Raw genomic sequence first — 22,185 nt, forward strand, 5'->3', positions numbered from 1 at the left:
GCTTATGTCTAGTTAGGGGAAACTTTTTATGCAAAATCTGAACTGTGGTGAGTTGCAGATAGAGAAACTGAGGTCTCTGTGTTGGAGGAAGGCAATTCTGATGCCTGCATGAAAGGCAGAAGTGCAGAAGATTAGCTGCGAATGAATGTACTCCAGGAGAAAACCAGTGGCAAGGATGGAGGTCCCAGTAGGAATGCTGTTTCTCAGTGCAGGGACACTGGGTTAGCAGAATTACAGGAGAACAGAGCATTTTACTTGTCGTTTATCACATCAGTTACCTGGACTTTAATCAGTTCTTTAGCAAGCTATCTATAATTCATTTTACAGTATGGATTTTTTTTCCTGCAGTTGTCCAGGGGGACTCATATAAGAGTCTCCAAGAACATATATAAAATTTGAAAAATTATGCCAAGAAATTCTGATATGAAATTCATGGGGAGGCATATTGTGTGATAGTTAAATTTTAGCCTTTGGAGTCTACCTAATGTGGGTTTGAATCTTTGTTCCATCACTTGCTAGCTCTGTGACCTTGGGCAGATGAGTTAGGTCTAAGTTTCAGTGTTTCCCACCTCTAATGTCAGGATAATAACAGTATGTATTTCAAGTGCTTTTATTCACGACTTAATTAAACCAAGCACATAAAGTCAGCACACAGTAAGTGGTACAGAGACATTGCTCAGTAAATGTCAGCTATAAATGGACACTTAGGCCAATCTGAAAAGACCCCCCAGGACATAAACATACCTTGGTCAGGCCCTGCTCATTCTCACATGCAGGAACACAATCAAGGGGGAGGTCTGGTTGCAGCCACCCGAGGTGGTGAAGGCACAATGCCAGTCCTGCTGTTTGGGCTACCTGGGCTTGGTCAGTTTCAGGATATGGATTCTGTGCTCTCACCTAGACCCGCTGTACCCGCTGGCAGAGGAAAGCAGTATTAAAGGCAGGGCTCAGAGGTCACATAGCCCATCACGACCACTGTCTAGCTGTGTGACCTCAGGCAGGCTACCTCATTTCTATGCTTATGTTTCCTCATTTGAAAAGTAGAGACAATTAATAACAATACCTTTTCCTCATAAGGCTGTTATGGAGACTATATGAGTTAATATATTCAGAACATAATTTAGAGTGTCTGGCACATGAGCTCAAAAAACTATGTAGTAAAAATAATAGGAATATAATAATTATAGTAATAACTTTGAAATAGACCTCTAGGATTCCAGATTCTACTTTGTTTCCTAAAAAAAGCTTTGCATAAAATGGATGAATGCAAAATAAATGAGAAAGAAGAAAATTAGAAGCAAGTAGGTTAGAAGTGGGAAAAAGTCAAGAAAATTTGCAGTAGGAATAATTCAAAGTACCAGCAATACTAAGAGGATAAAAATTTTGAATAATAAATGTAAGATTTAGGAAGAAAAAAAAGGCTTAATTTTGGAAATGTAATATTCAACCCAGAAGATGTATCAAAAAAAACTTGCATTTAGTGAGCACTCAATCGATATTTGATTAATTTATTAGTTAATTAAATGTGATTGAGTATGAAGCTCTTCAGCAGATAACCTGAAGACTGGTTCTTCGGACAGATGGAGGGCAGAGAAAAGCATGGTCTCCTCGTGGTATTCTGAATAAGGCTAGAGAGGCCACAGATATTTTCCCCTCCCAAACTGCACATGCATGTGCTGGCATGTGTGTGTATGTGTGAAATCAAAGATTTTTGTCCATGCTATTTATTTCTAAGCAAATGATCAAGAAATGGCTTGTTGAAACTCTTCTTTATGTGCTTAAATATCCATAGTCTCACCCATAAACATGAACATTTGCCACTTATCTTCAAAAGCTGGCATCTGAGTGTAGGTCAGCCTGCTACAGATCCATTTTCAGCACTGTGGATGGAGGGAAGCCTACTGGGGAAGATGAGGAAAGGTGTTAGTTATTTAGGATCTTTTCTTCTAGCATCTCTTTAGCCAGTTGGATATTTCACAACCAGTGTGACACAGTCTAGCCAGTTTGGGATTTCATCCTCCTCCTCTGTTATCCCAGCATCCAGAGTGACTCCTGCAGTTTCCCACACCTGTCCAGGGTGAGGGACATCAGCCACTATGAAAGGCAGCTCTATGGATGAAGGTATTTTTTTTAAGTTACTTGGTGGCAGAGAGCACTTAGGTCTAGGTTTTTCCATTAGCAGATATCTGACCTTTGCTCTCTCCTTTGGCCTCATTATGAAAAGATGAACAAATGCAGAGCCACGAGTGTCTGCTAAGAAAAGACAGCTGAGGAGTGCCAGGCCCTCTGACCCGGAACATTGCCTTCTGTTCCTTTCAGTATACTCCTTTTATGGGTGTATCTTTTAAATACCAAAGCTAATAAACCTCTACTTTCCTTAAAGTCAAAGAATTGGAGTAATACCTCTGTAATTGGCAATTTTAAAACTGAGAAGGAGCCCACACTGTCCCAGAAGGAGGAATGAAGATTCTGAACATTTCAGAACCTGCTACTTGGTGCAGTGGTAACAGACAGGGGGCACAGTGGAGCTACCCAGTTCAAAATTTCCTTCCATTTCATCTCTCAAGAAAACTTTACTCCAAACAGGGAAGGACCAAGCTTACGTAAAAGGAGATGGAAAAAGATGAGAGAGTACTTGTCACAGAAGTTGAGCTCGTCTCCTGGTCCAGGTCAGTTATATTGCAGGCTCCAAAGCAGCTGTGAGGATGAAACCAGTTTGGGATAATTAAGCACGAAGTCAGGAGTATTTCACAGGAGAGCTAATCACTGGCTCACTACAAACAAGTCTTGCCAGTCGAATATTTTTCCTTTAAAGCAATTATCTGGCAAGGAACTGAATCAAACAACCTGCCAGTTAATAGGAAAGTCACTGTTAAGAATCCAAAACCACTTCCCAAGAACAGAACCTGAGTCTTGGGAACTGGAGTGAGGATATGGTCAGGAGCAGCATGAACGAAGTCAGGATTTTCTTTATTATTTTTCCAGCTTTATTGAGGAATAATTGACAAAACTGTATATGTTCAAAGTGTACAACAGGATGATTTGATATGCATGTGCAATGTGGAATGATTACCAAGATCAAGTTAATTAACACATCCATCACCTTTTAAACTTTTTAAGAAAAGTTTCTAAAAAGCTTTTTGGTGTGTGTGGTGAGACTATTTAAGATCTACTCAGCCAGTTTCAAGGACACAATGACGTATTAACTATAGTCACTATGCTGTACATTAAAGCCTTAAAACTGAGAGTTTGCACCTATAGCTCCCCATTTCACTAACCCCCAGCCCCTGGCAACCATCATTCTACTCAGCTTTCTCTCTTTTTTTAAGATTCCTATTGTAAGTGATTCCATACAGTATTTGTCTTTTTTAGTCTGTCTGGCTTATTTCACTTACAGTAAAGCCCTCCAAGTTTATCCATGTAGTTCAAATTAGCAGGATTGCCTTCTTTTTAAGGCCGAATAATATGCCACTTGTATGTGTGTGTGTGTCTATGTGTATATATATATGTATGTATATGTATACCACATTTTCTTTATCCATTCATCCATCAGTGGACATTTAAGTTGTTTCCATGTCTTGGCTGTTAAGTGCAGATGTCTCTTCGAGATAGTGATTTCATTTCCTTTGAATTTATACCCAGAAGTGGAATTGCTAGGTCATATGGTGGTTCTTTTTTTTTTTTTTGAGAAACCTTCATACTGTTTTCAATAGTGGCTGTACCAGTTTATATTCCCACTGTGTACAAGGGTTCCCTTTCTCCACATTCTTTCTGATATCATAATCACTTTCACACATTCAGTTAGTTCAAGTAAGTTACAGGGCTAGCCTGGATTTAGGGAAAAGGGGAATAGACTTGACTTTGTGGTGAAAAGAGTGGTAAAGTCACATTGAAAAAGGATGTGTGAAATGGGAGAGATGGTTGTGGCCGTTTTTGGAAACTATCTACCAATTTGTCCTTGGGAAAATTATTTAACCACCTGCTTTTCTTCACCTGTAAAATAGGAAATAATAGTATCCATCGCTTTGGGATGTTGTGAGTAAAAAATTAAGAGTGTGTGTTTAGCACCTAATACATTGTAGTAGAAACACGGCAGCAATAACAAAAACATATACTGATTGAGCCCATACTGTGTGGCAGCACTATTCCAAGTACTTTATGTAATCTTTATAACAACCCAATGATGCACATATCAGTATTACTGATGAGAAACCCTAAGGCACAGAAATCTTAAGTAACTTCCACAAGGTTGACTGCACAGTAACTGTTCTCTTTAAATCATGAATGTCTTCCTGCCTGCCGCTTCCAAAGGGCATGTCTTCGTTTTTTCCTTTTTAAGTACTGTTGACAGTGGATACTATTAATCACTCTTCCATCAAACACTTCTCCTCCAGCCCCATGCCTCTCCTCTGTCCAATTTCTTCTCCTCTGATTGTTGCCTCCTTTACACTACATTTTAAATGGCAAAGCTCTCTCCTGTTTTTCCGGTCTTCTTTCCTGCAGGAACTAACTCATCCAGTGTGACAACTCAGTTTCTTCCTTTCTGTGATGATTGTCTGTGTCCCTTGTCTCCTAAACTCTAGGCTTGCAATTCTAAACATCATCTGAGTCTTACTGCATATGACCCAGGTTCGTTTTGAAACATCTGTGTCCTTTTTTTTTTCCCCCTCTTTCCATTGGTTGTGATATGGTCAATACATGAATTTTTTTTTCAAATTTGAATGTTCCTGGCAGTCAATCAATGCCTTTAGCCTGATCTAGGCCCTCGTCATATCCTGCCTGGCTTATCAAAGTAATTTCTTAAGTGAACTTACCGCTTTCAGATCCTCTCTTGACTAGGCACATCAGTGTTATGTTTCTGCAGGCCTTAATGCAGGCTCCTCCCCACCCCTGCCACACCAACCTAGCCTCACACTTCTCTCTGGTGCCCCACCATGGTCACATGGCCTTTCCCTCCATTCAGGAACCAGCTTCTGCTCTCCTCCGCAGGTCTCCTCTCAGCTGGTTGCTTCTCCCTCCTCACTTTCCTAGGGCAGAGTCAACTTTTGTCTCTTCACAACTCTCTGGAGTTATCTTTGCTTTCACAGCTCATTTCCTCTGCTATTCTAATAGAAGGTCCTTGAGGTCCTAGCACCATTCACAGCAGGATTTCAAAGCTTGTCTGTTGGGTGATCACCCTATGGCAAACTGAATTGCCTTCTGTGCAGTATGATTTGCTATGCCATATCCCTAGGAACTGCATAACCTTATGGCTCAGAGTGCCAGTTTTTGAGATTTTATTCTGTTTTACAGTGGGGCCGGAACCCTCATATTATATGTAAAAGAAAAAAAAAGTCAAGTTTACCCTGCCTCCCAGTGTATCAGCTTGGGCAGGTGACACTTTTCAGTCTCAGGTTTTTCATTGGTAAAATGGGAATAAGTCATACCTTGTTGGGGTATCAAGGGAATTAAATGAAATTATATATCTAAAAGGTTTGTGACACAGCGCCTGGCACACACACAAAAGAGCTCACTACTCTGTGGTTATTTCTGGACTTACTGCCTGAAAGGCTGAAGAGGTGGGTGTAGGAGAGGTGATACTCTGTATACCGAGATTCTGTGCTACTCTTCCTTGGGGGGTGCTAGAGACATGTTTGGCAACGCTCAGATTTCTAATCCGTTGCTTAGAAAACCAGCCAGGATTTACGAAGTTCCAGGTAAATTCCAGCGCCCTTCTCAGAAGCGATTTGTTTGACTAGCTCTGATCAGAGAGCCGCCACCTTCTCCAAATCACCACCGTGGTCGAAAACGTCCTGCACTTGGGAAATCTTTCTTTGACGAATCTTGGCCCCAAAGCCGCAATTGGGCGTCTAGCACCCTTAGGCCCTTGGTTTCTGCCCAGGAGGCGCTTTTCAATTTCGAAGACGAGACTCGGTTCTCTAGACCTGGCAGGCGTGGTCCAGGTTGCATCTTTTGCGCAACGCACCCAAGAACGTGCTTGGGACAGACGCGGCGAGGGGCGGTTTGCACCAGGACCGAGCGGTGGGGTGGCGAGAATGCCCGGAGCGCACACCTCGTCACCCTCTCTAAGCCCCGGCGCGGTTGCTCGGAGCTCGAGGTCCGGAGCAGAGCCCCGCGCCTCCCTCGGAGCGGGTGAGCGTCCCGGGTCCTCCACAGGGGCCCTAGCGGGGTCGCCGACAGCCCACCCCGCGGCGCGCACCCTGACCCGGCCCCGCCCCCCAGCGGCCGCGAGTGGCGGGCGGAGCGCGCGGAGAGGCGCGCCGGGCTGTGCGGCGCCGCCTCTCCTCCGTGCCGGGGGAGGGACGGACGGGCCGGGCGGGAGAGAGAGAAAGCCCGAGCGCCCGGCTGGCGAGGAGCTGCATGCAACCGGTGGGAGGCCGGGCCGGCTGGGGCTGGGGCTCAGGCTGTTTGTCGGCGGGTCCCGGGCGGCGAGCGCGGACGGCCCGGAGGCGGCGGCTCTGAGCTGGCAGGCGGAGGGTTGTCTCCTGCGCCCGCCTGCCCGGCGCGGTCCGAGGATGCGGGGGGGCGATGCCCGGGGCCAGGGACGCGCTCTGTCACCAGGCGCTGCAGCTGCTGGCCGAGCTCTGTGCTCGTGGGGCCCTGGAGCACGACAGCTGCCAGGATTTCATCTACCACCTGCGGGACCGCGCCAGACCCCGGCTCCGCGACCCAGGTGAGTGCGGCCGCCGCTGCCGGGCGCGACCGGAGGGCCCTGGGCTGGGAGTTGGGGCCGCACCGGGGCCTGAGGCGGAAGAGCGATGCGGACTGGCAGGAGGGGGTGACCACCGAGCTGGAAGAGGGGACCAGGGGCGAGCGCGCTGTGGCCTGATGCTGGCACCGGGCGGGGACCCCGCAGAGGCTCCTGCGCGGAGGCCGAGTCCGGCTGGGCTAGAGCAGCGCTGGAGGGACCACGCCCGCCACCTGCGCTCGCAACGCCGGGGCTCCTGGGGGCGGCTCCGAGCTCCGCGCTCCACTTCGTGGGCACCAGCCGCGGGAGGGGCACGAGGCCGGAGGAAACTCTGGGAAGTTGGGAGTTGGGGACGGCCCGGCGCTGCGGTTAAATCCCACTGGCGCGCCTCAACCTGCTCCGGAGCGCCTATTTGTCTTCTTTGGTCTGGGGTGAGAGGGCGCGGTGGGATCTGGCGTTGGGCCCGGGACAGGGAGCATCGGATCCTGAGCAGCCCGGGCCTGAACCCCCTTCCTGCCGGTAGTTTGGTGTGGAGGCGGCCTGGGCCTGGGCGCCCGGCTGGATCACCTGCTGCCACCGGGCACCCCGGGATCAGTGGGTTCTCTGGCCACTGCTTGTGCACCCGCAGTTAACCCTAGTGAAAGCTGCGGAGCTCCTAACTTTGGAAAGTTCATTTATTCTAGCATTTAACCAATTAAGATTGGAGGGGCGAGTTTTAGTGGAGCCATTTGCTTTCCCTAAAGGCCCTGAGTCCCCCACATATTCTTGTCCACTGCTGGCTACTGGAAGACACATTCCTTCCAAATGTTTCTGTGAGATTCTTCTCACCTGGAGAAATTCTCTCGAATATTCTTTCAACCTAAGTACTGAAGCAAAAGGCATATTGTGGCTGGGTTATTAAAGATGGGATAAGAAAATGGCCTTTCCCCTGATGTTCCTGTGCCTAAATATTGGAAATGAGCTACTGCTGTGCGCATTTTCCAGTACAAATTTACTTCATTTTAAGGTAATCCACTCTATAAAAATCCGTTTACCCAGAGGATAAATTAGAGAATTATTTTATTCATAAAGAGATGCACTGAGCTTGACTTAAATAGCATTTCCTTGGTAGTATATCAAAATGGATCTTTGGGATGAAGAGAAGTCATCTGTTAAAACTTTAAATCAGATTTCCCTACTCAAAGTGTTCTTTTTTGTTGAAAAAGGACGATTATTGTTTCCTGTTGCCTGTGGTTACATTCATTAACTTTATTGGATGATCACTAATGGGTTACTTCAAAGTGGAGAATTATGTCAAGAAATACTGCTGATCCCAAATCATTTCCCTTGACATTTAATGTCCAGGCTTCGTGAGGCTGTTGCACGATGTGATGTGCAGCACAGACCACACATTTGATGAGAGCAGCTCATTTCACCAACTGGGGGCCTGGGATGGTGTTCTAAGTGATGACCTAAGTGGGGAAAGTTCTGTCCTTAAGCAGCAGGAACAAGAAAATTACTTAGTGTGCGTGCTTCACTCAGTGCAAGGGTTAGTGCTGAGACGCCCCCTTCCTTGCCTGGGACTGTGCTGGGGGTTCCCATTGTTAGGCCGCATAGTCCTCTTTGGCTTTATAAGAGAGGAGGAACGAGGCCTCTTGCTGAGTTTCATGTTTAACACTCCCATGTCTTTTCGGCTCATTTGATGCCTCTGCTCCTTTTAATTCACAAACTGGATTCCGTGTTCTTAGGTTTTCCTCAGCCCCTACCTGCACTGGGCAGCCCCAAGAAAGAATCGCAGAAGACTCCTTACAAGAAGGAAGTGTGACTTCTTGGCTGAGAGATAGCCACAGATAAGATCAATGCCTTGCTACTCTTTGAGTTCCTGGAAGCCCTGCTCTGCTTTTCTTAAACTAGGTCACAGCAGTTTTGAGGTAGCCCTGTGCCCCTAGATCTTTGCTTTAGGTTGGGAAGTAGCTTGCTCCTGAGGCAGGAGTGGGGACTGAGTGCAGGGTGAGAGGAGCTGATGCTAAATCCGCTGTCCATAGTGCACCCTCTTTTCCAGGGCACTTCAGCTCAGGCCAGAATCTCTCTTTACTTCCCTCCTTCTCTTCATGCCTACATTAATTCTGACATCAGATGCATTTATCTCCATCCCGCTAAAGCTGTTTGATCGCCCAAGCCAAAAGTGGCTTCAATTTCTGAGCCTAGAAGCTGAGTGGCTGGAGTAGCTGCACTGCAGAGCGCTGGGAATGGTGTCCCTGCTGTTGTGTAGTTCAAACCAGAACCACCAGGCACAGCGGCCCTGGCCTATGGGCACCTCGAGAGTTGTCTCTGTAAATGGGTGACTTCCGTTCTATAAAGGAACCCGCCTGAAATGCCATGCTCTGCTTTCTCTGTCTGCTGCTCACTCAGGGCTACCCGGGGAAACTAGGTTTTCTCAAACGCAGCTGAGGAAATTTGGCTTTAAGGGAGAAACCAGATAAAATGCCCTGTGGACAGCAGAGTGTCATCGCATTTAGGACGTTTGTTCATTTTTCAGAGGTGGGAGAAGCATAAGTCACAGCAGCAGGTGCCAGGAGGGTCGCGCCCTGTGCAGGTAGGCACCGCGCTCTGATGTGGGAGTGCGGCTCCTGGTCTTTCCTCACTTGGTGTTAATAGAGGATTTGATGAAAGTGTGCTTTTAAAAAATGAAGCTAAGTCACAGTTGGAACTGGGATGACTCAGTCCGTCATCTATACCGACTATGGAAAATTAAGTACTGATCTTTCAGCTGAATGTGAGTACTTTTCTCCACAGAGAGCAATTAGAATCCTTCTGTTAGGTGTCTTTATGTTGTTTCATATATTGATGATGTCAGACATAAACTTGTGAATCTCAGAGAATAGCCTTCATGGCAGAGGAAAGAGCAAGTGCTAAGGTCTTGAAATTGGAGGTCCTTGATGTGATTCAAGGAACAGTGAGTTCAAGGGTGGCTGGAGCAGACTGTTCAAGAGATTGACAAGAAATATGGTCAGGGGTGGAGGGGGACAGTGGTGTAAGGCCTCACTAACCATTATAGGGACTTGGGTTTTCACTTTGAATCAGAAGGGGTGGAGCAGAGAAGTGGCAACACTAGCTGATGTGCTGAGAAAATGCTGTTGAAGATCAGGGGAGAAGACAGAGGAACTTGCTAAAAGGCTATTAAGGAATCCTGATAGAGGGGGTAATGGCTTGGCCAGGGTAGTTGGATAGGAGGTGGTGAGGGTAGTTGGATAGGAGGTGGTGAGAACTAATTGGATTCTGGACACAGTTTAAAGATACAGCACTAAGATTTGTTGATAGAATGGATGTGAGGGGTGAGATAAGTTAAAGATGACTCCAAGGATTTTGACCTAAGCAACTCCATTTACTTCATAGGGGAGACTTCAGGATGCACAGAGTTGGAATGGGAGGATAATAAGTTTCTGTTTTGTTTAAAAAAAATTTTTTTTGTACATTTTAAGTGTGTGATGTCTCTTGGTTCAACAGTGACCTGAAATCTCAGCTGGCCTATGTTCATAGTTTGAAATGGAAAAACTTCACTCTCTTTCCTCAAGAGGGCCAGTTGGCTGTAGAACAGCATTTATTGTTAAAAGGTTTTAACAGTATGTATGTCAGAAAAGGCTCTGTTTAACTTCCACTCATTAGTCTTGATTGTATGTTTTGCAGTCAAAAAGAATTAGTGTCTTCACTACACACCTTTGGCTACTAGGAGGTAGTGATTTTAGCTTTTCTCAACCTGTTATTTCCACATCTGGGGAGAAAAGGAGGATTAGATCATGTGATTTCTAGCTTTTAACCATGTTTTATTCTTTTATAGTAAGTTTTTTCTTCTGTAGGGTGCCAGCCATGTCTCTGCCAAGCATTTTATGTAGGTCAATTCATTTAATCCTCATGTCTTTTAAGATTTTGCTGCTCAGTGTTTGTCTGTAGACTAGCAACATCAGTCACTACTGGAAACTTATTAGAAATGCAGACTCCCAGGCCCCGCCCCAGACCTACTGCATATGAATTTATTAACAGGATTCTCACATGATTTATAGGCACACTAAAGTTAGAGAAGCATGGCTGAGAGAGATTGGTATTCACCCAGAGAGCTTAACTAGCCCAAGGTCCATGCACATAAGTCAAAGTATCTTCTTAGATAAACATCGTATATGCTAAGAATCTAAGAGTCATTGTCAATGAAAATTGCCTAGATATTTTTCATAAGAGTCCCCTTTAGACCTACTTTCTCTATTCTAACTTCTATAATGGATTTAATCTCTTAAGTGTAAGCTAAATTCTATGCAGTTATGAAGAGTCAGCTCAGTATTTTGGTTATGAATTTCTTTTACTCAGGAGACAGTTTTTTTCATTGACATTCCAGCTTTGTATTTCTAGAGATTTTCCTTCATTTTCTGGTGAACTAGAAAATGTTCATTGAGTCAGGGTGTGAAGCAGAGCCTTGTGACATGTCATTAATGCCTCCTCTTCCCAGGTGGACATTAACCCTCTTCAGGAAACACTTTTTCTAGACTAGTTGTTTTCAACCTTGGCTGCACACTAAAAACATCTAGGGAGCTCTAACAAATGAGCAAACACAGAAAATAAAACAAACAAAAAGCTACCAAAGACTGAGCTTTATCCTGGATGAATTAAATCTGAATCTTGGCATGGGACCTAGTATCAAGATATTTAGTTCCTCGGTTGATTCTAAAGTGCTCCAGGTGGAGGACAAACTGTTAAGACCATCAGGTGAAGAATGAATCCTCCTTACTCTTCTTAGCTCACATTTCATTCTTTCAAAATTAGGAGAGATGGGATCAAAGTCAAATCAGGGGCCTTGACTGTTATCCTTGTAGAGTTACTACTCGGATCAACTGATCCTTAACTTTTTTTTTGACAATATTACCCCCAAATTTTATTTTGAAGGTGCTTTAAAAATATGAGAATCTATTATGTTCACTCAACCTGGGGAAAAAGAAAGAATGAATTGAGAAAGTTGTATCCAAATACTATTTCATTAAAAAGCCAAAATGTGGAACCTTCACTAATGTCACTTTGTATTGGATTAGAGTGAGATCAGTTATTAGAAGATGTACATCTAAAACAATAATTAAGTATAGCTTCTCAGGAAAAAATCTCTAAAACCGTTATCAAGATTAAATACTAGCCTTAATTCAAATTTTCAAAGAGAATCAACCTGAAAACACTGGATTTCTGTCTGAGTAGATGTTGGTGTGATTATGCACAATGGGATTAATTTTTAAAAATTAATGTTAATTGCAATCAGGAAATAGAGAATCTTCTAAAGAATGAGTGGCATGTTGGATGCACAGTATGTGGAAATCTAATTTGCATTTGCTTCAGTGACATTTTAGGGCTTCTTCATAAATATTTGATTTAAACAAGCATGCTTTCATCTCTGTGGGATTCCTCTACGTGGACCAGTGAGTGGTTTAGTCATGAGGCAATTATCAAGAGGGAGAAACAAAAGCAAATTATGGTAAAGGCATCACTGGCAGCCCTGTGGCCAACTGCCTCTTTCAGAATAAACAATCAAAAGCAGAAACTTTTTGATGTAGGCTAAACTCTCAAGGAAAAATTAAGCTGCCACCTAAGGAAAATCACCCTATTGTATAGAGAGCAGAGGCATTGCTTTCACTGTAAAAGTATACAGGCACTTTTGTGTTTGTGTGTCCATGTGTGCTTTCCCATGAGTCTGACTTAAAAAATTTGTAAGTGCTTCTTAACTGACTGACTTGAAGGAACAAGTTCCTGTGCTGAAGTGTGTCGAGGAAGGGGAGATGCTTAGCCAGAGGATCAAGTGGAAAAGCAGTCTCCCTTTTCAAAGGACAGGTATGGGGTGTATATTTCTGTTTTCTAAATGAAATAACAGCTTAAGCCATAAATGTGCATCACGACCCTTTCAAGTGTTTCATTGGGTCAGCTCTAGGAGTGGGTTTAAACCAAAGCAAATCCCATTGACTAAGTTTTGCACATCTTCTTGAGGTTGTTGTATGTCCTTGTCTGTGTATTTTATCATACAAAAACTTTTATATCAACATTGGTTAAACTGCATCTAAAGAAAAAAGAAAAAAATTAACCCAGGAAATCAAGATGACAAAGTGGAATAAAGCAAGAGCTTTGGAGTCAGAATCAGATCCTGCTCTAATTAGCTTTGTGACCTTGAGCAAAATACCCAACTCTACACTTTATTCATCTGTAAAATGGGAGCAGAAGACTGTTGCAACACAGTGTCTGGAGCAAGAGCTCAGTAAATGGATTTTGGTGGTAATGGTATCATCTGCCCATGTGTCCTCTATGTTGTGACTCATGGGCATGCACAGTTTTCACCTATTTGTGATCATTAATAGTCAAAATTTCCTATTCTACTTTTTTTTTTTTTTTGGTAAGCTTAGTGTTTTATCATGACTTATTAGCTGTATAACCCTTGACCCTCATCAGAAAAGTGGATAACTATTATCCAAACTATAGGATATACAGTCCAATGTGAATTTCAGATAAACAATGGATAATACAGAGGACGAACAGACTTAAATACTTATTTGTTACTTATCTGAAATTCAACTTGAACTGGGAATCTTATATTTTTGTTTAAATCTGGCAACTTTTTATTAGTACCTATCTCGTAACACATGTGAAATACCATACATAGTACCTGGCATATAATAAATATTAGCCATTATTACTATTATTATTATTATTATCTTTCCATGATGAACAATCCTTATTGTGTAATCATTGTGATTACTATATATATTCCAAGAAGTAGATAAACCTTTTTTACTTAACTATTCCTTGTGGGCATTTCTGATTTTTCATTGCTATAAATAATATTTCATATCTATAGTATCTCACTCCCTTTTGAAAAAGATTTGTTTTAATGATAAATCATGAATAATGGGGCTCAGCTTGCTTTCCATTAGATCTATGCCAGGTAGCCCTGCTACATATGTACAGGAAATCCAGTAACAATTAGATGGTATAATGTGAGCAAAGGTTTTAGGTAGCTACCTGGTTATTGTTTCAATTTATAATTTTTTATTGGTAGGATTGAATGTTTTAAATATTTTAAACCTACTTATACTTTTATACAAATATTCTATGTTTATTCTATATCATGTAGCAATTTATTTTTTGAGAATCTTAATGTTTTTATCAATTTGCATTAGTTAGAATACATTCTATCAAATCAACTCATAAGGAATAATTCACTGCATACTGATTGAACTTACATTGTCTATGATCAATTCATATTCTACTAAACTGCTTTTTACAAAGTTTTAGGGCTGCATCAACAAATAGGGATTCATTGTAACATTCTTTTTTTGGGGGTAGGGGGAAGAGGTTTAAGCTTTAATTGCACAATGTTGAGAATTGAATTTTTAATTTTCTGCCCTTAATGGTAAAGAGATGAAAATCGACACATTATAATATTCTTTCCAGTGCAAAATGTTGGCTCACTTATATGAAGTATGAAACAAATTGTTTTTTATATAACTTGGACCTCTTTTTTTTTTTTTTTTTATTTTCTTTCCCTCTTGCTAATCCCTCTCTCCTCCAAGCACTCTTATAGCCTTTACTCTAGTGGCACTGATCCAATCAATCTTCTCTAATTATAATTAAATTAAATTTAAAAAACATCCATTGAATGCCTCTTAAGTGACAGGTACTAGGTTAGGCATTAGTAATTCAAAGATACATTAGACATGGTTACTGCCTCTATGGAATTGAGATAAAACAATAATTGCATTAATAAACTAAAGACGAGATGGGAGATATGTACTGGGTATATTGCAGGAACAGAAGTAATTTGCTGACAGGCGCAGGTCTGCAGAGGATTCCTAGAGAAGTTGATTCTTGGACAGACCACTTTGCCTGGAATGTGTGGGTGGGAAGGATATTCTAGGAATTTACAAAGATCCTAAGGCAGGAGAGGCTAGATCTTTGTTAACAGTGGAGTGTGTGTTGGGAATGTTGAGGGATGAGTCTGTTCTGTGAAATAGTCAGATCTTTGTAGTCCTTGTGAGCCATTGTCAAAGCCCCATGGAGGACTTCAGCTAGAGCACTCTGATGCAAAAATCTTGAAAGAAGTATGATTTACTGTGATGAGTCCAAAGTATCTATTCTCAGCAAAGTACTCCAGGAGATTTCAAGATGGAGGGAGTTCTGTGAGTGCCTTTCTCAAGTCTTTCTTGTTCCTCCTGGGAAATGAGCTCAAGCTAGTGTCGATCATCTTGTTCAAGGTAAGGTCCTAACAGAGTGGAGTTGCTGAATGGGCGAGTCCCCATTTTAGATTCCCAGTCACGTCACCCTGAAACGCAAGTGCAATTACTTCACATAGTTGCAAAAACTGCCTTTAGCAAGTTTAGTCATCTGGCTCAAACATCTGGGCTCCAGGTACAATTTCAGACTATGCCAAGAGTGGCATCTTGCTTCCTTGCCCGGTTATTTAATAATGAAAAGACAACCCATAACTGCTAGTTGGTAGATAGGCATGGTCTGTTTTTCTGATATTATAGGGCCCAGGTGGGGAAGGAAGCATGGCATGCCTGCCCAGTGCCTACCAAGCCATGCAGTGAGGATGATTTGAAGATGGTTCTTTATTCTGTATCAGGCGGCCTAGTAGCAGGCATAATTCATTAAAATAATTGACTCAAATGCCGTTAGGTGGGTCATACTTCCCATTTTTCACACCTTCTTCTGCTCCCCACCCAACACACATAAACTTCACTTACCACATTTACAGGATATGCCTGGCTCCTGGAGACATTTGAGTTTGCATTAGCTCTGCTGCTATAGACCCACTGAAGGGTTTTTAAGCTGAGAATTTTGGTGAGCCAATTTATCTTTTAATTAGATTAGTTTGGAGACAGGGTGAAGGTTGATTGGAGAGGTTGTGATTGGGGATGCCATTCATTTGCTTCTCAAATATTTATTGAGCATCTCCTATGTGCAAGGCTTTGTTCTAGGGATTGCATGTACCTGGATACCTAGATACAGTATCATACATACAGTAGAGAAGCAAACTTGACAAAGTTTGCCCTCATGGAACTTACATGTTGGTGAGAGGAAAATGATAATACATAAGAAAATTAAATAACTATGTAATATCTTAGATGGTAATAAGTGCTAGGGAGAAAAATAAAGCATGGGAAGAGAATAAGTGTGGGTATTAAAATGACATTACTGAAAAGTTGATACATGAGTAAAGGTCGGAAGCAGATGTGGGAGCAAAGTATGCACACATCAAGGGAAGGGCATTCTAGGCAGGGGAATAGCTGTTACAAAGGTCCTGAGGCAGGCACATGCCTCACATGTTCAGGCATTAGCCAGGAGCAGTGTGACTAGTGGATTTGGCAAGGAAGAAAAAGTAGTAGGTGGGGTCAGAGAGATGATGACAGGCTGATCATAGGGGCCTATAAGCTATTGTAATGGATATGATTTATACTCAGAGTAAGACAGGAAGTCATTAGAAAGTTAAGCAGAGAATTGTAACATCTGGCTTAGGAACAGAAAGGATCACTCTGACCAGCCTATAGCAAATAGACTATAGAAGAGTAAGGGTGAAATCAGGGAGAGCAGTTACGTGGCTGCTGTGACAATCTGTGTGAGAGGTGATGGTGGCTTGGACCAGAGTGATAGCAGTGGAGATAGTGAGAATGGCCAGATTCCAGTGGTTTGAATGTGGCGCTGACTGGATTTACTGATGGATGGATATAGGGTATGAAAGACAGGGATCAAGAATGACTCCTAGAGTGTAGCCTGAGCAGTTGTAGGAGAAGGAAGTTTGAGGGGAATGATTAGGAGCTCAGTTTTGGATGTGTTAAGTTGGAAATGCTTACTAGTGAGTCAAGTGAAACTACAGATTGGGAAGTTGTATATATATACCTGGAGTTTAGGGAAGATTGTCAGACTACAGATATAAATGTAAGAGACATAGGCATAACGGTGATATTTAAAATGAGTCAGGCTGAAGTCATGTAGGAAGCAGTGTGGCTAGAGAAGAGAAGAGGACCACGACTGAGTTCTGGAATCCTCCAACACTATGGGGATGGAGAGAAATTGAAGAACCAGCAAAGGAAGACAAATAGAGGAACAAGAAAATCTAAGCAAGAGCATTGAACTGAAAACTAAGATGAAGAAGAAAGTGTATCAAAGAGGAGGGAATAAATAGCTTTGTCAAAAACTATGATTAGGTCAGGGAGGTGAGCACCGAGTACTGACCTCTGCAGTTAGTAAAGTAAAGGTCATTGGAAGTGGTGTGAACAAGCTGTTTTGATAAAGAGGTGGGAACAAGGGCCTGACTGGAGTGGTCTTAAGAGAAACTGACTGGAGAGGAACTGGGGGCAGTGAGTATAGACTACTCTTTTAGTTTTTCTGCGGATAGCAGAGATGTGGGTTAGTGGTTGCTGGTGAGGGAAGTAAGATAAAAAGTTTTTGATTTTGTTTGAAATTATAAGAGAGTAACAACACTAATGTGATGGGAATGATCTAGTAGAGAACAAAAAATATATGATGTAGAATAAAGAGGGGAGAATGGCTGGAGCAATGTCTTTGAATCGTTATTTAGGTATCCTTCCTAAGGCGTTTCAGGGAGAATTCCAGCTTGCAGATACACATTTAAGAGCCATCAGCATGAAGATGATAGTTAAAGCTGAGAAACCAGATTATCTTACTGAGGGGCTAATGAAGATAGAAAAGAAAAGAAGTCAAACAACTAGTTAGAGCTTGAGAAGATGAGAGGGAACCAAGAGAAGAGACTGAGAAGGATCCGCAAGTACAATTGGAGGAGAGCCAGGAGTGTGGCGGCCTGGGAGTGAAGAAACAATTCTGGGGGAACAGAGTGCTCCGTTGTGTGAAGTGCAGCTGATAGGTCAAGCGAGGGAAGGACCCAGAAGTGACAGTGAGCAACACGGAGGGTCATCGTGACCTTGAACTGAGCGATTTTGGAGGAGTGGTGGGTGAGGGGACTTGGTGAGAGGGTCTTCAAGGGAGAATGAGGGGAGAGAAGTTGAGGCAAGAGAATATACACTGCCTTTTTGAGTTTGTTGAGAAAAGGGAGGAGAAAGTAAATCTGAAGATGGTTTTTAAAGGAGACAAAAACTTGCATGTTTGTATGCTGGAGAGCCATTAGTTATGATGCAGAGGATTGAACTGCCTGAGGGATGTGCTTGAATAGGTGGGCTTTTCAGCAGTTCACTCATTGTCAAGGAGTCAGGGCGGGGCATCCGGCCCCTGATGGATAGATGTGACTTGGCGATCTCATAGAAGATTGTCTTCTAATTGCTTTTCCATTCTTTGGGTCAAAGCAAGTAACAAGGTTATCAGCTCAGAACGAGGATGTGGTAGGACGTGATGGGAATACCAGAGTTTTGGAAGTATGAGTGAACCAAACATTAAGACAAAAGTAGTGCTGGACAGTGATAACAAGCCAGGAATGGGGGACGTGGCCTGAGGCGTAGAAGATGTCTGCGATGAGGATTGGTAGCTATGGAGTGGTGGTGCAGTCAGGCAACTTGAGCGAGAGCTGGAGGATTTCAGAGAGAACACCAGAAGGAGTAGAGTGTTAGTATTTATCCAGGCAGAAGTGTTGAAGGAATGTTTTAAGGCAATGGAGTTGCAGAAGAGGGGATAGATATAAAAAATACTTAAGAGGTAAAAATAGTTGGTACACTGATATGAAGTAGAGGGACCCTAGTTCCCACATTTTTTGGTGTAAGTGCCTGGGAGGATGGTCATGTAGGTTATTAGGTTCACTGCAAGAAGTCGAGCATCTTTTGTGGGAAAATAATAATATTAATTAAAAATGTATTAAGTTATATGAGATCTGATTCAGATGTCCAGGGCAGTTGACTGGTGGACCATTGGGAAGAACTTACTGGAAATCTAGGAGGGTGAGAAATGGTTGAATTCTAAGACCTCTTCTAACTTGAAAGGTTCTAGAAAGTGATTCTCAATTCTGGCTGGACATCAGAATGAGTTGAAGACACAACTGCTCTGTCTCCCGACTGACTAAATCAAAGTCTTCTGGGTGAAACCCGAAATACCTATACATATGAGTCTGGGGTGCAGCCAGGGCTGCAAATGACATGCATTTATGGTTTTTATAGATCCAAATTACTTTTTTACAGCCCCATTGTCAATAAATGCTCCAGCCGTCTGTATAAAACCATTATAAAATGTTAGGCAAGGAAACCCACGCATGAGAATACATTTACTGTATATCATTGATCCTTTTTTTTTCTTACCATAGTGGGAGTCATCTCAAATTATTAGTATGTACAGCTGCTGTTGGCACAACTAACAATAAAATCTGTAGAAAATTTAGCTGCAGGCTGTAGCTGTAGCATCCTGGCACTAACTAAAAGCATTATCTTCTTTATTACTAGACATGTAATGTGATTATCATTTATTTTTAAGATAAGCATACTGTAAATAAGCTCTGTAGAAACCCTAACTGGATGTGAGCTTAGAAGAGAACATGGTTGCCCGATTCCTGTAGGCTTTCAGTCTTCCTCACTAGTATATTCACTTCGTGACAGAAAAACCTAAGAAACAAAGAGGCATGAATGAGGGGTTACCTTAGAACCACTTTTAACACTTTATTCAGAAAATCTCAGGTCAAATGTATTTTCAGTATGGAGGTCAGTTGATGGCATAGCTGAGCTAGCTCTAAAGGCTTCCCAAATTATTTCACAGGGAATGAGAAAACTATTGTTTGCTCTTCTTTAATCTGTTCTACTGCAACTGCTACTTTCGATTTAATGCCACTGTAATATCCTGAATTTATAGGTCATCCTTCCAGTGGGGCTTTTAGAGCTCTTTGTGTATATTACTTTAATTTTGAGGGAGCTAAAATTCATCATGTTACAGTATCTATTTCAGAGAGAGGCTACAAAGAAACTAGAAAATCCCCCGAAGTGTTTCTTTTTTCTTCCACACGCTGTTGTGATAGAAGCATCCATTGACTCTTAATTCCATGCAGCTTCAGAGGCCATTTATGAGTAGATTACTGTAGGCTTTGCTGGAGGGGCTCTAATCCCCATAGGTTCAGTTTGAGAGGATCCACTCTGCAGGCTGATAAAGATTAAAATCATAGCTCTTTCCCATTACATTGGTTTTTTGATCTTTTAATTTTGTGTTTCTTTATGCTTCAGTGCAATCACAGTGGTCTTCCTGGTGCATCCATACATGGGAACTGGGAAGTTAAACTGAGCAGGATCACCAAACAAAGGCTGTCTAGTTATGCCTTTATTGTAGAAGGTGATGTCTTAGGGCTTATGGGCAAAATACTATAGACAGTCATCAGATTTGATCCAGGGAAACTCATGGAGAGAAGTGGGTGTTAAATAGTGGTCTTAATAATGCATCTTAGAACTTGGGGAAATGTCAAAGGAGGATCAAAGTTGGCTCTGCACTACCTGATTCTTTAAATATTCAGGAAATAGTTGTATTAGATATATAAAATAGCAGGTGAAAAGTATCTGGATTTTATATTGTTTTTATCTGCTCTACTTCCAAAGCTACCTGCTGGTTAAACTTAACATTCTATAATAAACATCCTGAATATTATGTTAAAGTTATTAAATAAGACATTTTAGGTTGGTAAATAGTACAATAAACAATGAAGACTTAGCAGTCAAACTTTTACTTTTAAAGCATAAAGCAATATTTAAATATGTAGAACCAAGTTTATTAAAAGTTGGATTTCAGAAGTTAGAAAAATCAGAATCATAGTTAGGTATTACCATACTTAACTAGTAATATGACACATCAAATAGACAAATGAATAGAGGATAGAAATAATGTCATTAAAAGTTTGATTTGTAGGAAATGTTTTTTCATTTTCTACTCACCAAGAGAAAAATAATGCTGATGGAACATTAAAAACTGTTCAGCACCATAAAAGGGCAACTGATCAGGCCATAAAAAGGGAACATTAATCCCAAAAGATAAAAACTGCATGGGCCACATTTAGTGACCATGCAATAAAACTGTTAATGAATGAGTAACAAGTAACACAACCACCAAAACCCTAAACACCTGAAAGTTAAACTCTTCCAGAGATCACCTAAATAAAAAAATAATAATAATGGAAACAAATTATAGACATTGACAATACAGTGGAAATGAAAGCACATGTATTAAAGCTGTGGAGTCAAGCCAAAGCTATACTTAGAAGAAAATTCATAACTTTAACTTATTATGATAAATAAATAGAGCAATAGAAAGTAAACCGTGCATTGAATTTAAGAAACTGGAAGTGGAAAAATAAAGAAACCAAAAACTGTAGGCGTAAAGCATTCCTAAAACCAAAAAAATAATGTAGTGAATTAAAAAGTGAAAAATAAAAAACAAAACCAAAGGAAAAGTACTATTGATAAACAAAACTAATATGTGTTTCTTGGCATTATAAATAAGTAGATATTTTGCTATTCTAACCAAGAAAAAAAAATGAGAAAACACAAATATAAAAACAAAAGGAATGAGTAAGGGGATTTAATAACAGATATAGAGGAAATTTAAAAACCTAAGAAAATGCCCTAAATGCCAGTGATGTGGAAATGCAAACTGAGTGGAAGTTATAAACATCTCGGCAGGTGTAAAACTATTCAGAATAAACTGAAAGGTAGTCCAAGAACTATTCCCTTCAAAAAGCTATAGACTCAGATGCTTGTATAGCTCAACCCTTATCAAAAATATCAAGTAATGCATCATCCTCTCTTTTGTTAGAATCATAATAGTCATTGCAAATTAGTTGTAAATTCTCTCTCAAAAAAATTTTTTTAATGAGCATAAGAATTAAATAAAGGTTATCAGTACTTTATCCAGAAAGAATCATTGTTTTTTTTTTTTATTAGAAGTGGAATTGCTGGATCTAGGGTTATGCACATTAAATATATGAAACAAAATTGTCAAGTTGTCCTCTGGAAAGGTTTTATATTAATAATTCATGTACTTTAAAAAGTATCTCATGGCATGGAAAAAATATAGAAAGCATTCTAATTCACTTTGTGAGGCTAGTATACTAATTTTAAATCTAATAAAGACAATAGGAAAAAAAACTTCATGTACATAAAAAAACCTCAGTTAAGCCCATAGATGCCTGATGTTAAATACTAGTAAAATAAATACAGCTTTGTATGAAAACAATGATATACTATCACCCAGTAGGGTTTGTTTCGAGAATACAAGAATAGTAAATAAAGCACTGGGAGACCTCTTATCACACTAATAGCTTTTGTTGCTGTTGTTTATTTATTTATATATCTGCACGCACACATGCTCGCACACACACACACACACACACATATATATTTGTAATTATTTGTTTTAGTTTTTAACCATATCTGCACAAAAATAAGTAACAAAACTTTGCACACTTTCCTCAATTTCCAACCATTCCCTTATTTAAAAAAATAACTTCACTGTGGCATGTTTTACGTAATTCACCCACTTTGAGTGTATAATTCAGTGATTATTTAGAAAAT

General features: G+C 41.3%; 1 protein-coding gene across 6 annotated transcripts in view; it reads left to right on the plus strand.

Moving 5' to 3' along the window:
* Positions 1-6,029: 6,029 nt before the first annotated feature.
* The window catches only part of SYT9 (synaptotagmin 9), a 211,533-nt gene continuing 195,377 nt past the window's right edge, over positions 6,030-22,185 (plus strand). For 3 of the 6 annotated variants that reach the window (XM_073216112.1, XM_037026352.2, XM_073216111.1), the window contains exon 1: positions 6,033-6,673. In XM_073216112.1, coding sequence (XP_073072213.1) covers positions 6,529-6,673 — 145 coding nt within the window. In that variant the 5' untranslated portion in view covers positions 6,033-6,528. Of the gene's footprint in view, positions 6,674-22,185 lie in introns of all 6 variants that reach the window. The other 3 variants (XR_005063423.2, XR_012122600.1, XM_037026353.2) reach the window with 2 other exon arrangements.

The sequence above is a fragment of the Manis javanica genome, chromosome 11 (assembly GCF_040802235.1).
Source record: "Manis javanica isolate MJ-LG chromosome 11, MJ_LKY, whole genome shotgun sequence".
In the NCBI taxonomy this organism is placed as follows: Eukaryota; Metazoa; Chordata; class Mammalia; order Pholidota; family Manidae; genus Manis; species Manis javanica.